Genomic DNA, 18,544 nt, shown 5'->3' on the forward strand with positions numbered 1-18,544 from the left:
TCACTGGCTACTTTGGAAGGGAATGCCCCGTGAGAGCTCTTTTGTGTGGTAGCAGCTCCCCTGCGGTTGCTGCTGACGCACACACACACACACACACACACACACACACACACACACACACACACACACACACACACACACACATAGACAGACACAGAAAATAAAATAAAAGTATAAGCTGCCTACTAAACAAAACCATTTAATTGTAACTATGACACTTTCTGGTGATACAGCATATACCTCAAGTGTATGCTCGGAGAAACGTGGAAATGGATGATTCACAGTCTTGCTGTCCTCCGGGCCTGTTTGTCCCTGGTAGGACACCATATAGTCATCCCCAGTTTGGCAACAAAAAGCTTCACATAATTATACATAGACAAGGAGGAATCCTCCTCTCATCTACCATCAAAGCAGACTGGCCACCCTTAACAACATGCAAATCCACCCGAAACACACATGCATATAGCACAGACAATAGACTTAACCGTGGAGCTCCAAACACATACTGTATACCCACAGTATACACACATTCAAACCCACACACACAGTTATCCTAAGAGTAAAATAATGGCCTAGAATTTTTGAACAGCGATCTGCTGAGACAGTTTGTCCTTCGGGAGCACTTTTTCCTGATGGTGACCTGATTGGGTGGTTGTCGTTCTGTGCCGCTGTTCTGATATTCCCTGAATGGTTAGCAATCCAGGGGGAGGGCAGCAGTTATCCAGTTCTCTCTCAAATGCCTGTGATGAATTCAGTCCTAAACCAAACATGAAGCACGGAACCTCTTAAACAGGTTGTGCTCACAAATGTGTAAATAAGAGTTTTTTTTTGTCTTTTCATGCAACTTTTCAAACATTATTCATGTGCAGCTAATGTGGAAATCTTAAAAAATTCTGATTTATTGTTTTTTTCCCCAATTATACTCAGCTACCTGTCACACAAAGAGTCATTAGTTATCTCCAAGTTCACATCAATTCAAATACATTTTTACAGAATGTCTTTTTCTTCATGTACTGTATCTACCATTTTTACAGTGCAGTGATATATTATGTACTGTAAATAAAACCATGCTGTTTTCAGCGCTTAAATGTTCAATGGTTATAACTGTTAACTTGTTAACTTTATCTCCTTCCTAGCTGCTGTTGCAGAACTTTAACAGAGTCAGGCGCTGCATCATGTTCCTGATCAACACAGGCTGCTTCATTAACAGCTGCTTCGAATGGGAATCCCCACAGAGGAGCATCTTTGCTTTTGTGGTAGGTAGAGGTGCACTTACATATACAGTGCCATCATTTGTTGTGGTATATCACATACATATTTGCACATTAACCAGACATGAATATCTGAAATAGCACTCACAAACACACACATGCACACACACGCGTGACCTTCTTAAACAGAGGCATAATTACAGTAGTTACTAAATTTCGGTCAGCTCAAGGTTACGAAGAAAGGGAGGATTTTAAGTAATTCCATCAGCCTTTGTTTTTTATTTTAAATTATTCATACTATTATGACGGATAGTATATTGCATCCTTCCCTTTTACCACTAGTTTATCAAGAACTTTGAAGTAGAAGACATCAAAGTGAATGAACCCCACTTACATTGATGGGTCAGTCCAATATTTTACTGATTACCCTTATTTATGCCAGCTTATTTTAAACAGCTGCAACCACGCAGTAGGAGAGCAACATGTTCACAGTGGACGTATGACTATTTATGCTGACAAAGTATCTGGTAATTGCACACTACTAGAACATGAGTATGGTGATGGGTATACTGAAGAACATTATCACACTCTAACCCCCGTTACAGATTGTTACTCACACGCAAATATCTTGATATAATATGTCTGGATTCCAACTATTCTGGCTTAGTATTACATGTACAAGCACAGATGGAGTGTCTCTGTTTTGACACTCAGTTTCTGGGAAAAAGTGAAAAGTAAGTGTTGCAGCCTTTATAACTATTACCACTATTTAAAATGAGACCCTAAAAATACTTAGAAAATGCAAATGAGACAATATATCTTAGTTTGATATGCTGTTCCTGCAGACAGTGGAAATGGAAGCTTCTTTCTCTCTTCTCCCTTCAACCTCCTCTTCATCCTGTGTCTTTCGTTCCCTCTCTCTCTCTCACACACACACCCACACCCACACCCACACATGTACGCTCGCGCACACACACACACACACACACACACACACACACACACACACACACACACACACACACACACACACACACACACACACACACACACACACACACACACACATACACACTCCTTTCTGTCATCTGTGTCTGGTATTAAAAGGTGAAGTGTAATTGGACAGCAGAGCTATCAGTAAAAGACATTCTCTTGTAGGTTCCTACCCTAAAGATGACAGAGCAGGCATTTAATCCTGTCTGGTTTAGTGTCCTGACTTAAGTAGCTAAAGGACAGGTGGACCCACCCCGCCTCAGCCCTTTACCATTGGGGCACTAAGTGTCTTCACAGCAGACATTAGACTTTAGCAGCATTTTGCTGTCTGACACCAGTTTCATCTCTGCAGATGCTGTGTTCGCGTATGTGTGTGGGTGTGTGTGTGTGTGTGTGTGTGTGTGTGTGTGTGTGTGTGTGTGTGTGTTTTGTATTGCAGGTCACAGTGTCATCACAAGACATGGGTCAGAAGAGACATAGTATTGATCAGTTAACATTTTCTTTGGGTGTGTGTATGTGTGTGTGTGAGCAAGCTAGCACGCTGAATGGTTAGCCTGGCGTGTACGTTAACATTTTCATTCTCATGTAAGGCTGAACTGGGCGCAAGCCCTCCTTTCATATCTTTTAGAAGTAAATGAAAATGACAGACAAAAAATATTGTCGCGGAATTCATGGAAAACAAGGTCACTTCAGAATTGCCAATCTACATGGTGAATAGACCGAGTAGGATACAGCCTTGGGTGGCAAAGACATCATGTCAGCAAACACAAACTTGTGCTTGCATTGTATGGCTCTTCACCCTTTTTTGAAAACACGGTGTATAGTACATCAGTTTCTAAATAACAGTGCCAACTATTCATATTCTCATTGTACTCACTTAAATTCAAAGTATTCAACGATAAAGGGTGTATCTGGGCCAAGGACGTAGCGTTTTATAGTTTATAGAAAGTCTGAAATGTAGGTGTCATTGTGCTTTGCTCTCCCCCTCGCGCTCTTTTGGGAGTCTGTTATCGTAGGAGTATGCACTTAGCTAAAAGCATCAGAGTATTTAGGGGCTCTGCTCTACACAGGTACTCCCTCCCTTTCCCTCCATTTCTTCATCGCTCTCTCATTTCTCCCTCACTTTGAGAGGCCTCTTAATCACTTCGCTCATCTCTTTAAGTGGGTTTTTATGGGGGGCCATCTGGCCAAGGTGGTGCGTTCATGAAGGTGTACGGCTGTGTGTGATTATGGGCATGTGTGTCTGTTCACATGTGCACGTGTTTCTGTCTGGCTGTCTTTCTAGACAGATGTTACACTTAACTTACCAAACACGGCTGTAGCTACAGAGGTGGACTTGTGGGCAATTCAACCTTTTAACTTCTTCACTGCTAAGTAAGCCTGAAGGGGGACTATAAGTGTTTTCATATATTTGTGGGATTCTGTGAATGCAAAATGTAGGATAAAAAGATCCAAAATGCAGTTTTCCGACTGTGTTACTTCACAACATTCCCTCCATAAAAATGCTCAAAATCTTTCTTCATGGTCCCTTACTCTCCTTCTGCCCAATTCTGCAATGCCAGCCGTATGTACACATTAGTGCCAGCTGTGATTAGTGTGTATGTTGTGTGTGTGTGCTTTGTGTGCATATGAGAAAAAGAGAGATATCACATAGTCTCACATGCAGACTTTCTCTCTCTCTCTCTCTCTCTCTCTCTCTCTCTCTCTCTCTCTCTCTCTGTCTCTGTCTCTCTCTCACACCCACACTGCTGTCACCCACCCATCCCGACAGTGAATCAGCCACCGTGGCAGCTTTGCCTGAGGCGTTGGCACAATGGACGGGACTGGAGTTACCTCCTGTCCTGCATGATGGGTGGTGTATGTGTGTGCGTGGGTGGGTGTGTGTGTGTGTGTGTGTGTGTGTGTGTGTGTGTGTGTGTGTGAGTGTGTGTGTGTGTGGTTCTCGGTGTCCCTGTATACCTGTCTCGGGGTTAAGCGTCTGCTTCCTCTCTCCACACCTGCACGCTGAGTGTCTCTCCCTTCTATCCGTCCATCCATCCCTGTTCCTCTTTATCTCTCCCTCCCCTGCTCTGGTTTTGCCTTCCTCTCCTGGAGAGGCTGAGGCCATTGTGGGGCCGAGCGGTGTTGGGTTCTGTTCTCCTGCCGCTGCTGCCAGCTCTCCCCACGGCCCCCTGCAAGACAAGGCTGTTGTTGCCCCGGGGACCACAGGCCTCAGCAGCTCTTCCTCCAAACAAATTTGCTGTAACTTTATCTGCAATTGGGCCCTGAATTGGGAGCAAATAGAGGCAGCTTTGTGAAGCTCGGGGAATTGCGAGGGCAGCGAGCTGGGGGTTGTTGGGGAGGCAGGGGAAATGATACCGGGCTCTTTTATGTCAGGCAAAGTAGGACTCTTATCAGGAATAGAGCCCAGACAAGGGAGCTACTTCTAGAGGAAACTGGAGCACCTATCACCTGCTTTGCATTTAGATAAAAATTCACCCTGCTGAAATAAAAAAAAAGAAGGGAAAAAAGGCAAAGACAGGTACAGAAGCAACTATTGGAGTGTGTGTGTGTGTGTGTTTGTGTGTGTGTGTGTGTGTGTGTGTGTGTGCGTGTGTGTTTTCACATGTCTGGCTGGCAGTTTAATACACATACACACATTTACACACATCGTGTAGAGACGCCATAGAAGCCAGTCGTACACACCACTCCAGGTCTCTTTAAATTGCTCCTTTGACTCCTCTTCAAAGAACCTGTCTAACTTTTTAAAAGTTTTTATAGTCGGGAGTTCGTCTTTGCCCACAGCAAGGGACAGCTTTGAAAGATATACTTTCACATTTTACTTCTCTCCCGATTTACTAAATGAATGATAGTTGAAACATAGTGGCATGACTAACAGAGAATACCAAGTCAGAGTTTAATCACCAGAGATAGAGACTCAAAAAAAAAATGCGTAGTCTGGGAGACGGCATTCTTACTTCTAATTGGCATCAGTGTGCAGATGAAGTAGTGTGGTCATAAAATGGTTGATGCTTTCTTTACATTTTTCCATGTTAGTACACAATGACTTGGCTTTGACACACTGGGTTTAGTTTTTCAGGTCGTTTTTTTAAATTTATTATCAGATGAACAGCGTCAGTTGCAGTTAGATTTATATTCTGTACGAGTACAGTAGGGGGCAGTCAAGCACCACTGAAAAATGGTGGGGTCCGGTCACAAACAGGACACATTCGCCCTCCCACTCTCGTTCCCTCAAACTTAACAGGACTTTCTAGTTGCTATCTGGCAACACTTAGTGCCAGCATGGAAATTGATGTAAGAGAGATAAAGGGGAATTCTGAAATCCAAACTTCAGTTTCACTCCACTGAGACAGAGCAGGGGGAAAGTTAGCCCGGTGTGTGGTTAATGTAAGCCAAAGTACTGAATATTACCCTCCCACTGTGCTGCGGCTCAGAGTGGTATACGGACGCTGGTTGTGTTTTGAAACAAATAATGCAAGATGCAACTCGCAATGAGTGCTTGAATAAATCATTTTGACTTGTCTTTGTTAAAATGTTGTTAACATCCTTAATGTATCCTGTGTTCAGGGAGTCTCTTAATATTTTTTAAAAGCATCAAATACTACAATTGTAATTCAATCTAACTAGAGAGACATGTCAAATGATTTAGACTTCCCATTTTGTGTGTTGGTATTTTAGCCAAAATATTACAAATTATACTGCCAAGGTTTTACTTTTTGTTCGTCCTTGAATTTATCTATTTTAATTATACATCTCATTAGAATTTCAGCTTGTGCTTTTGTGTAAAGTTTGCCCAGTTCATATGTAGCCTTTTAGTATATTTGAAAGGGTTTTAGCAGATTTGAGAATGGAAAATATCAATTTACTTTCACTTTTAATTTTTTTTCAGTGTGAGATCACACAATATTTTAAAATAAATGATAATAAAGTTATTTGCTGGGTAAAAGGTATTTTGCTAACAAAGGTTTTGGTGACAATCTGATGTCCACTTAGAAGAAATAAACTAAACTAACAATAAAATGGATATTGATCACAACTATTGTTAATTATTTCAGATAATTACAGAAAATATTTCAATATTAAAAGTAAAGGGTACATATCCTATTTTAGCTTTTTTTTTTAAATGAGAAGTTGCAGATTATTTACATGCTCTCAAGACTAAATTAAACAGTTTGCAGAATTTGAATAATATAGAATCACATATACAGACAGGGACACACTGGCTGTGTTAATATGAATATTTTTACTTCAGCAGTATTAAACAGAAAAGCAAGAGTGGAGCATGGTGAGCGTCCCTCTGTGTGCGTGACCAGATATTCACTGTGAACCGTCACTGACTTTGACATAATGTGCCTCTGACCACACAAAGTCATCTACAAATGATTCCCATAGCCTACATCTGGAGCTTCATTTAGCATTTTCTCTCTCTTTTTTTCCTTTCAATCCAGCATGTTTTTCATCGTGTTTTTTTCTTTCCTTCTCCCTCTCTCTCTGGTCACTGACATCCACAGCAGGCTCCTTTCCTCTCCCTCTTCCCCAGGCGAAGAGCCTGCTATCTGGTGTAGCTAGCAATGGGGGGTGGCTGTGATCGCCCCAGTCCTGGTGGAAAGGTCTAGGCACTGCAGGGCCCCTATTACCCAGCCAGGGGGCACGGAGACGGGGCAGGGCTGGACACTGCTGAGCCCGGGTGTCCGGTTCCTCCAGCTGCCAGTCAAAACGTCGCCCTCAGCTACTATAACCAAGTGGAGGGGGAATGAAGGGGGACGACAGGTTAAACAACCTCAGGCTATTGGAGAAGAAAGCAAGATTTTTTTTAAGACACATAAAAGAGGGTTTTAAGGTTTCATATTATCATCAGGACAGTGAGGAGCAATTAATTTCTCTGTTGTGCGACAATGATACCATGAGCCATTAGAGAACCAGACACTGAATATATGTACAGTACAATCTATGCCTGCTGTACAGTATATTAATAGCTTACCATTTGAAAGGAGCACTGTGTGTATCCGACAAAGGTGTTCGTAAGTGTGCAGTTATTTATAGCTTCTACCAGAATAGGTTTAAAACAAGTGAGCTCCTTTGTTTGTTTGACTGAAGTCGTGTATCTGCACCTCTATTGCACATTGTTCAGGTAGAGATTATTTCAGGGTTCATCAATGTTCCAGATCATACAGATTTGTAAAGTACAATCATTTGTAGGAATATGGATAATTTTAGAATGGAGTAGATCCAGTGTGAACATGTGTTGTTTTTGTCTTTATCCGAGTTTCTGTTGTTGAGCTTACACAGCCCTAACAGCTTATATGAAGTATGAAGGGAAATGGTTGTGTTGCTTATTAGTATACAAATATGAATTATTGAATAGTTTCTTTCCAATTCTCCCACACACAAGAGAAAGAGCCTTTGTATGTCAGAAAGTGAAGTTGAGCCTGAGAGAGACAGAGAAAGATTTTGATCCTTTTGGGAGATCTGTTTGTTGCACCAAGGCCATTCAGGTTTATTTGAAAAGTAATTTTAACTCTGAGCATTATTTAAATGCATTGGACATTTCTAATGTTTAATTTATGTCTCTTATTCTTTTTTTTACTTTGCATACTCAGTGTCTGTTAATTTTTACATGAACCTATTGGAAAGTTTGGACATAATCTTTTCAAACTTTTGTCTTTACCAAAAGAAAAGTTTGGTAAATGCAATTGTGATGAGTTGTTTATGATGATAGTGTGTGTGCGTGCGTGTGTGTGTGTGTGTGTGTGTGTGTGTGTGTGTGCGTGTGTGTGTGTGTGTGTGTGTGTGTGTGTGTGTGTGTGTGTGCGTGAGAGAGAGAGGGGAAAATAAATTGACGGCACAGTATGAGAGTTTTTGTGTGCAGTTTATTGTCCCACTGGCTCTACAGAAACAGCAGACCTGCGCACACACACACACACACACACACACACACACACACACACACACACACACACACACACACACACACACACACACACAAACTGTTTAGTGGCTGTTGAACCTCATACTCACATTAACCTATAAACACACTGAAAAACGTGATTTTCATTCTCCCCTCCCTCTCTTTTTCTCTCTCTCGCTCCTTTCCCACTCACACCGAAACAAAGTAATTTTACTGTTGATGTGGAGGTTGTTCAGCCATAAAGGATCGATCATAATTGCAACACAGAACAATACATCTGCTTTTAAACAATAATAGTCTCTATTTCACCACTCCTTAAAAGTTCCCCATCAAATCTGATTGTTATAGGGATGGCATTTCTATACGGAGAATAATTATTTTCAACACAATTTTACTCACATTAAATATAATGATTATTTTACACTTTACTTTGATAAATAGGCTTTGCTAGAAAATATACGGTATTAGGCATGGTTTGCATTTTCAGCTTATTTTTATTTTCTGATGCTAAGGTCTTATCAATCATGGAAATCTTTATACTAAAGCATGGAAACTATTAGAGAGGATAAATCTGATTTTCTTTCCAGTTTGTTTATGGCAGATTTGGTTCCCACAACATATCAAATTTCTCACAGAGTAAACAATACCACAATTGACACAATGCCGCTATAACATAACAAGCCTTCGTTATTAGCAATTTTTCTTTCCCACATATATTTTCTCCCAGTCACCACAGTAATCTGTTGTCAGAGGCTAAAGAGCTCCTGCCAACATCAGAATACAGGGTTTTTAGGAAAGGTTAATTTTCAGATGGTACTTTTCTTGTCTGGTGATGAGAGGGGAGGTATAGAGGTTATGGTTTTTGGCAGATGGGTGCAGAGAAGGTTAGAGATGGGGCATAGGAGTCTTTTGGGGTAGGAGAGAGGGTATTGGGGCTTGGAGTGACAGGGTTAGGGACTCGGGGTGTGGGGTGCGTGGGGTCAGATGCAGGGGGTTTGGGGTTGAGTATGGAGGGGTCAGCTGAAAACGGTACATGACCTCAGCCTCTGGGATGATTGGCAAGGAGGAAAGAGCCTATGACGGCTCATACTCATCCTCTTCATCGTCCTCCTCCTCAGCTCAAGACTCCAGAAAGCCTTTAGGGTCAGGGTGCTCAACCTTGGGCTCACCGACACCAGGCCTGTACCTTTTGTTGAAACCCAGTCCCATTTTTACGCTTTGTTCCATGGTGGTTATGATTCTGCATATGAATGTGTCCCGTTTCAAATCGCACATATGGTCGGCGTACGTTCTCAGGAGTTTGCCTCACCGAGGGTCAATATGGGGTCTCGAGTGTATACATTCTTAGCACACACTGTTCTCACTTATTTTTTTGTTCTCTTTTGCTGACAGTTTCTTCTTCTTCTTCTCTCTCTTCAGCTTTTTGTCATCATCGTTTGGAACTTTGAACTCTATATGATTCCGCTGGCGTTGCTGCTGCCTTTGGCGTGGAACTACATCCTCATTGCATCGGGGAAGGATACCAGGCAAGATGTGGTGAGTAACATCACTGGTCCTTTCATTTCACTCATAAGAGCCTTTTTCGACACTCAGTGCAGGATTAAACAATTGTTTCATGGAGACATTAGGTCCTTGTTTTATCTGAAACATTAATCATGTTTACTTGCATTTAATTCTTTTTTAATACTAACTATGCATATTTATTCTGTCAAAAAAATGTGACCAGGGGAATTATAGTCAGTACATATGTACAGATGAATGAGAAAACAATTTTTTAAAAAGGAAACACGATTTGCATAATTCAAACTTTTTTAAAGCACACCTTTTTGATTGAATTGCAGTCGTAAACTTTGAGCACAATTGGAATTTAATTAAAATACCTTCCGAATCTTAAAAAAACACAAAAAAAAAAAAACACAACTCCATCTGGCCGCATGAGTTGCCGCATTCTCAGTGCAATCTCACATTTCTCACTTTGCCTTCTTTGAGGCAAAGAAGAGGAAAAAATAATGGGCTGTCACCTTGAGCTACGTTACGCCACTTACCAGGTAGAATATTTATTTATTTCATTTATTTTTTATCTCTTATACCAATTAAATGATGTCAAAGCAATGTCATGGAGAAACAGACATGTTTTAATCATGGCCAGGCACATTGGGAGAGTAGAGAGTGAAAACGAGAAAGAGAGCTGGACTATGGAGTGAGCGTGAACAATGAAGTGATTAATTTTAATAAGTGCCTTTTTCCCAAGACCCAGTTGGATATAACCAGTTAACAGACCTCAGATTTTCCCGCCGCCTCTGGCCTTCTATATGTGTATATTGATCTCTTCATAAGGATTATTTGGGTTAGATTGGATTGGATTTACAAGAGGGAGATATTAAATTGAGTCATTATAATGAACCAGATTTCATTGCTGCGAGTCACTCAAATCTTACATATAAAAATGGAATTAGATATGAACTGTCCATAGTTTACAACACATATTTATTTAGTCATTCTTCAAAGCTTCTTTATCTTTAAGCCTATTTCCACTTTTTTTATTGTCTGGCTGTGATTTAGTTATTAATATTTTAGTTTTGTGTTGTGTTATACAGTAGTTTGTCGTACATACTGTAATTTTGGGTATATAAACAGGGTATAGACAGTTAACATGAAAATTAATGGTTTGCAATTACAAATAGCTAAACAAATATAATTAAACACTTAATTTGTGAATGGCACACATTTAAATGGCGGAGGATATTTTTCTTCACCTGTAGATGGCGACATTGCTTGACAAAAAAAAAATCACACATGCCTCAAGACAAAACCCATGATGATTTGTCTCCCCACCTGCTGCTTGTATTTATCCAGACCTAATGATATTCTTTTTCCCATGCACTTTCTAATTAAAATGAAGCAACAAAGGTTACATATTCTCATAATGTGCACTCACTTCACATACAAGTACATGTAACTCCTACTTCATGCAGAATTGCTTTTCTCTCCTCCTTGAAAGGGGACCATTGTGTCTCAAGTACCTCAGGAATTGGTTGAAACATTAAGAAATGTTGATAATGGTGTTACTCAGATGGCAAGTTTCTTTTAAAAAGAAAATGTTGCACATGTTATAAAAAGGAGATATGGACAATTATTACTTTTTAGTTTTGTTTTTAACATCGGACGCCATCTTATTAGTATCCCAAAAGTGTCATTTTGACTGACGTACCGGTACTTCCACGATAAGACCAGGAATCTGAAATGCATATTTTTGACTAATATTGTTTAAAAAAACTAAAAAGAACTAATGAACAGTATTATCTAATACATTTTAATATGATTTCTTGGAAGTAATCTTTGGGATTTTTTGCCCAGTTACATTCCAAGCTGAAGGTTGTTTCGATACCATCACACACACACACACACACACACACACACACACACACACACACACACACACACACACACACACACACACACACTCACACTCTCACACACGGACACACAAACAGACACACACACGGACACACACACACACATTTGCAGGTACGAGTCACCCAAGATGTGTGTTTGTGTGGCACTTTCATGTGTGGCAAAAAACACTGCACGTACATGTATCTGTTTTACAAAAAATGTGTGTGTCTAATTACACATAATGTGTCTAATCTCCTGCATGTGTGCATACATCGGCAAGGACATGTGTGCAGACATTCTTTGCGACAGTACATCCAATGGAAGCAGGATTAATTGTCAAAGATTAGCACCATTAATGCTACCTTTCTTGCCGCTGTGACAGCTGTGCTGAACAGTACAGAGCAGCACGGCTGACACAAAGAAGCTTCTCTGACAATCATTGTCTCTCGTCTCCACGTTGCATTCTTACTGCCTCAGGACGGGTGAATGTGATGAACCCTCTCCCCTTTCTCTATTATCAATTCTCTCTTTGTCGTGAAATTACTACCTTATGGGAAACCTGAAAACATACAGTAAAGGTAACGTAAAGTGGTTTAAGCATTTGATATTTTCAGGCATTTTTTTGTTTAGCAAATGCTCTACACACACACACACACACACACACACACCTACACACACACACACCTAAACACACACACACACCTAAACACACACACACACACACACACACACACACACACACACACACACACACACACACACACACACACACACACATTCAGACATAAGTATCTCCTGAGTCCTGTCCCTGTTTGTTTTCAGACAATTTCCCAATGAGATGTTGCAGAGGGGAAGTGAGTACAGTATCTGCGTTCTTTGCTTCCTCTCCCAGCCCCCTGGATTCCTCTTCCGAGTCTTTATCAAACTGAATTCATGGACGACTCACTGCTTCCCTCCCTCGCTTGGCAAACCCCCCCTAGAAAAGAATAGAAAAGAAAACAAGGGGAAAAGGCTTTCTAATTACTTTAAACAACACACAAAATTAAAGCATTGTGCCGAGCCGAACAGGGGTCAGCATCCGGAGGCTGCGGTTTTCCAGCAGTCTGGGGTGAGGGTAATGCCAGAAGAATCTCTTGGGTCAGAGAGAGAGAAAGAGAGAGAGAGAGAGGGAGGCAAAGAGAGAGTGGGAGGGAGAGAGAGAGAGAGAGAGAGAGGGAGAGGGAGGGAGAGAGGTAAAAGGTGGAGAAAGGGAGAGAGAAAGCAAAAAAAAAGTAATTCAAGTATACACTTGAGCACTGACTTCCTAATGAACTGAACGGCCTTGCTTCATCTGATAGGTTCAATGTGAGGACCCTTCTCTGATTCTACACCACAACCACAGTCTATTGCAAATAAACAAACACAGTGTTCTCTACACGCTGTAATTCACCACTCAGGGTCACTGAATGTTGTGTGGTTACATGCTGCTTTGCAAACAGATCCCGGATCAGCGCTCCTTTCCCTCGCCCTAACCTTGACCAGTACCTGCTAAGCAGTCAGAGCGTACTCAGAACAGCGATTAAAGAAGGCAATGCACCAGGAAGGTTGCCGACCTCCTCTTTTATCATGTAGCACTCTGACCTGCAAACCCTGACTCTTCAAAACTGTTAGCTGACCTGTGTGTCATGCTGTAACATGCTCACTGAAACAAACAAACAAAGAATAAGACCTCGTATGCCTTTGGATATATGTATACCACTTTTACTTTGGCATTCAAAGCTGAAAATGGACTGTCAAGGAAGGCTATCCGTTCTGCATTCATGGAGTCTCCCATTGTTGGGAGTTGAAGGAGCACTTTAAAGACATGACCCTCTCCTCCCCATCTCTATCTCGTTTTTTAAACCTGGAACAGCCTGTTGTTGCAAAGAAAGCTGCCAGTGGGCTTGGCTCGGCTGCTGGGAGTGAAACAGACTGCAAGGCGCGCGTGTCTCTTTTCATAGCATAGTCTGTAGTATTCACATGTGCGCCTGCTTGCGTGAGTTTATATGATGGGTGGTTGAGATTAAGGAGCAAGGACACATCCCACTAGAAATCTTTTCCTTGCTGTTCGGTTGGCCCAGGAAGGCCCTTACCAGATGTTATGAAGGTGTTAATATCAGTGCAGGCTGTCGTAGAGGGCACATGCAGAACACAGTGATGTCTCTTTCTACCACAGGATGACGAGCAATTAGGCCCAGAGACACCGGAGAACTATCCTCTTTATCCCATGCTTCAGACCATTACGTAGATTCACCCACTGGATCCGCCAACCCATTACCGAAGAGAAAACCCTAATGGCCTAAAGATACTTCCCCACACTTACAGACATGCCTAGCAGTTGAGATAGAGGTGGTTACTTCTATCCAACTCTACATCCTGAGTTAGATAGGATTTCCACAAAAAAGAATCATATAGAATATAATATGCTTGATGAATCTTAGTTATCATTGTAAATGAGGGTCACCCCTCAATTGATCTTTCGAGGATAAATAAAGGAAAAATGAAATGAAATGAAAATTTCGTGTACAGTATTTGATTAAGGTTTTCGACTCAGATATTAATTTTGTATTTCTTTAAATCTGTGTAGTTCGAGTTGTGTTGGTTTAATATTTACTTTCCTGACTGTGGATCACTCCCTGTGACATTGCCATATTTTTACATTATATTTTTTCCCCGATGTTGCATCTCAAAAAAGCTTTTCTGCGTCTCTAAGCACAGTTTGACTTGACATCTGCCCTCATTAAGAGCCACGCACAACACAGGTAGAGAAGAGTAAATATATTGGGAAAGCTGGAATAAATGAGGATACACTCACTGCCTATTATACCTCCAACTCCTCCAGAAAGTCACACCTCCACTTTTCCACCGTAAAACCGCAACTCTGGGAAAAGGGAACAGGAGAACAGGAGATGGAGTGGGAGCAGGAGACAGAAAAAGACAGGGAGGCATTCGGAGAGACGGAGCGACAGAGAGACGGAGGCAAAGGCAAACAGCGGTGGATGGCAGGCGCTCCTCGGTGCGGAGTCAGACATGGCAGTTGGTGACAGGTGACAAAATCAAAAGGTCATGTCACTTTTAACTGGGAGTGCCTGTGCCCCACTGATTTCCCCCGTGCCAGCCCCGGCATCAGCACGCTCATCTCTGCTCCTCTCGCTGCCTCTCCGTCTCTGCTCAACTGGCAGATAGGATGGCAGGCTGGCAGGCAGAGAGACAGGCGACGGGCAGAGTTTGAAGCGGGACGGGAGCACCGGGAGCATCACGGATGCCACTGCAGAATCCTCCCAGCCTCCCTTTTCATCATGTTGTCTCTCTCTTCCTTTCTCTCCATTTGTCGAACTCCCTTCATCACACTGAACCTTTGTAACTGTCTGTGCTCTTTGCTAACAACGTCAGCAGCTCAGGATGCCTGCCTCAGAGCTTATTGTGTTGTCTATACAGTTCAGCCGTTGTATCTGTTTTTAAGCCCTATACTTTGAGCTAAGGCCTACAGATGTGAGTGCGTTTGTGTGCATTCGATTGCACACCAACTATGTAACAGCCATGATAATGTCTTAACACTGAATGTCTTGTATGTACTGACTAACTTGATAAGGCCAGTGGAGCATGTCAAATTATGAATTCCTCTTGATAGCGGTTAAATCTCTCGCTAAACATAGTTGCTGATTTGTCAGCAAATTAGAAATGTACATCACGTTAGTGATACTTACATCTCCATCCCAAAACCTCAATCTTATGCACGCAGATTTGGTGTTGGTTTCATGAATATGGAGCCGCCCTTCTCACCCCCACCACCAGCCTCCAGCTCCTTTTGCACCCGGCCTCACCCCTATCCAGCCCCCTGCTGGGTGAGCCCTGGCTGGGGCAGTGCAGATGGAAAGGCCCCCCTCTGAGGGCCACGGCTCTGACAGCTTGTGAAGGGCCCGTGTGGGTCAGCCAGGCTCAGCCAACAGCCCTTATCAGACGCACAGCCCTCCCCCAGTCTGCAGAAACTGTGGTGTTGGCAATATACACACACACACACACACACACACACACACACACACACACACACACACACACATACACACATACGCTCATGGACAGTGCATACCAAGTAGGGCCTTGAGATCCCCCAGCCAGCCAGTCGGCCAAACCTCAGCAGCTGGAGAGGTTAAAACCCCCTCACGTATCAAAGAGGAAGAGCAGCAGGAGGATGGAGGGAGGGAGGCATAGAGGAATGAGTGAAAAAAGGATGAGAAAGTATATCTTCATGTTCGCCGAGATGTCTGCCTCGGCGTCAATTCCCCCCGCGGCTGTCATTGGGAAGGTTAGGAGGGGAGATAGTGGAACTCAGCCTGGCCAGGGAGAGAGAGAGAGAGGGGCGAGAGTAGAGGCATTTCAGAGAAGGAGGGGAAAACGATGTGGCTACTACTCCAGGTAGTAGATTTTTTATTTTCCCTTTTTTTCCCTTTTTTTTGTCCCGGGCTTGTCAAGTTAGTTTTAGATTCCCCTGTATGTTTCCATACAGTGTAGTTTTAAAACCGTGTACACATATGTCTTGTTAATTGGTTCATGAGCATTTCATAACTCTTTAGACTTAAAGGTGGAGTCAGCTATTCTGGAGAATGTCCATGTTTGACAACAAGCGTTCTCCAGAATCGCTGACTCCACCTTTTAAGGCTTGGAATATATTCTCCATGTCTATTCCAGGGTCATACTTGCCTGTAACCTTAGTTTGAAACTTGTTTAGGCACTTTTAACTTTATATAACTTGGGTAAGGGCTAAATTATATATAGTAAAACCATACATCTAAACATCAAAGTTGGAGTTAACCTTGTTTGAGTAAGTGGAGTAATGACTGGACACAAATCAAGATACTGCACAGGTACAGACACTACCCTGATTTAGGTAAAGTGTTTTAGAATAATCTTTGGATCATCTGCTGTAGTGCTGATGGTCCGGAGTTTAAAAAAAAAATTCAGACCAAGCAGACCGAGCAGCACTAAAAGGTGAATGGAGAAAGATGTGGCTCTCTGATGTGATGTGATGTGATTGTTTACATGAAGATGCAAAACATAGAGTCGTAAGACCACCTCCATGACATGTTTTGGTTGCTTAATTATTTTGATTATGGTTTCATTAAAGATTAAATCATTCACACACATGATCAAAACCTTTCCATGCCGAGAAGCAAGACACATTTTTTGACAATTATTTGACATTTGTTTGTTCCTACTCACAATATGTCCTTCACAGACAGTGCTTTGTATTGATGTAGAGTACAGTAAGAGAGTGATGTAGCAGAGATTGTGCTGGCTTGCATTGAGCCAAGGCAACAGCAACTTAATTCTTGCCAATCAGCTTCTAAGGCTTTAAGTCACAAAGGCCATGAAGATATATTTTTACTCATATACAGCCAATTGAACTCTCAATGTCATTGTACTCACATCTATTCTTTGTGTGTATTTTTTTTATTATTATCACCATCTTTTGTATGTATTTATGGGGCACAGTGTAATCTGTAAGAGTAGCCTGTAGTAGTCTGAATATGTTAATCCCACCTCAGTAGATATTGAATTGACTGGAGCAGCTCTGCAGGCAATGTGAGCTCTACACGATCCTGTCGAACGCAAGGCTTTGATGCTGCCGTGCTGTAATGATAGTAATTCAAACAACATGATAATGGGGGGATAAGCAGACAAATGATATCATACACCAAACAGGTCTTAGAAAGAGAGAAAGAATGAGACAAATAGAGGTAGAGGGGGATAGAGAGAGAGAGAGAGATGTTTGGAATTCATCGGCTGCACCAAGGTAATTCATAGCCTCCCTTACTGAGACAGTAGCTTCAGTGCACACATTTAGCTGTGGCAATCTTCAGGGCAGATGACATGTTCCACGTCTTTTTATTTATTAATTTTACACTGTGTCTCATTGCGGGAAACATGACTTCTCTCTGTAACCACAGGCGATAGAGGAGAGAAAGCAGAGCGGTGAGCAGAGGGAGACAAACGACTCTATCATTCTCTCTGTCTCTCTAGGTCATGCTTCTCCAGCTAGCTCATGCTCATTCCTTTTGTTTAAAGTTTGGAGCGTGTGCCAGGCGTGCCCTAGTAAAGCCTGTGTGAGGAGGAATCCATTATGTTTGTTTTCTGGCATGAGTGAAAGGATTTGAGAGGAACCGTGATGACTTTATAAACAGTTATAGTTCATTTGTTTAGAGGTGCCAGAAGGCTTTCATTTTACAGTATCATGTCTACATCTTTTGCCTTGGCCGAGCACTAGAGTTCCCTATGTGGTATTTGTATAGGGTAGAAAGTGAATGAATTCTGTGTCAATAAAGAGCTTGCGAACTGTGAACAGTCAAGCTTATTTGTCTAGACGTTGATGGAGTCTCAGTGAGCTGGGAATAACCAGTTGCTCTACTGTCAGAGAGTTAAAACAAGTAGTGCCATGCATACATGCACAATACTTGGCCCTGGCGACTCTGAGCTATTGATAGAACACACACACACACACACACACACACACACACACACACACACACACACACACACACACACACACACGCACACATGCACTATTGACTACCCTCTCAACTCTGCTGTTCTGAACTCCTCTTTGTTTGTGTGGGAAGCTTGCATTTACATAAGAGGCTTATGTCAGCCCGCCACATAGTTTCCCCCCTTATTCCTATGAAAAACAAAAAGGACAAAAGCTATTGTCTTGTTAAGTAATGATTTTTGGATTTCTCCAAACTAGTTTGTGCTGTTCTGGAGGTGGTTAGGGGGTTGTGGTGATGTTGAGGCCGGGTGGAGGTTTTTTGGGGGGTTGGGGTTGTTAACACAGTACAACAATGAGAGCAGATGCATACTGTGGTTGAAAGCTGTAAGACTTATGATATGGGTGTTTGTGTATGTAAATATGCAGCAACAATATGACCTTGAAGCTTTGATGTGTGTGATTGACAGAACGAGGGTTGATAGGAGATACAGCAGTTGTCTTTGGTTTTCACCTCAGCATCATCAGACTTCACAT

General features: G+C 42.0%; 1 protein-coding gene across 1 annotated transcript in view; it reads left to right on the forward strand.

Moving 5' to 3' along the window:
• The window catches only part of mctp1a (multiple C2 domains, transmembrane 1a), a gene marked incomplete at both ends in the record, with an annotated part of 123,428 nt that overhangs the window by 78,944 nt on the left and 25,940 nt on the right, over positions 1-18,544 (forward strand). Inside the window, 2 exons of the mRNA XM_080048147.1 lie at positions 1,137-1,256; positions 9,532-9,648. Coding sequence (XP_079904273.1) covers positions 1,137-1,256; positions 9,532-9,648 — 237 coding nt within the window. The remainder of the gene's footprint in view (positions 1-1,136; positions 1,257-9,531; positions 9,649-18,544) is intronic.

The sequence above is a fragment of the Ammodytes marinus genome (assembly GCF_949987685.1).
Source record: "Ammodytes marinus genome assembly, chromosome: 2".
In the NCBI taxonomy this organism is placed as follows: domain Eukaryota; kingdom Metazoa; phylum Chordata; class Actinopteri; order Uranoscopiformes; family Ammodytidae; genus Ammodytes; species Ammodytes marinus.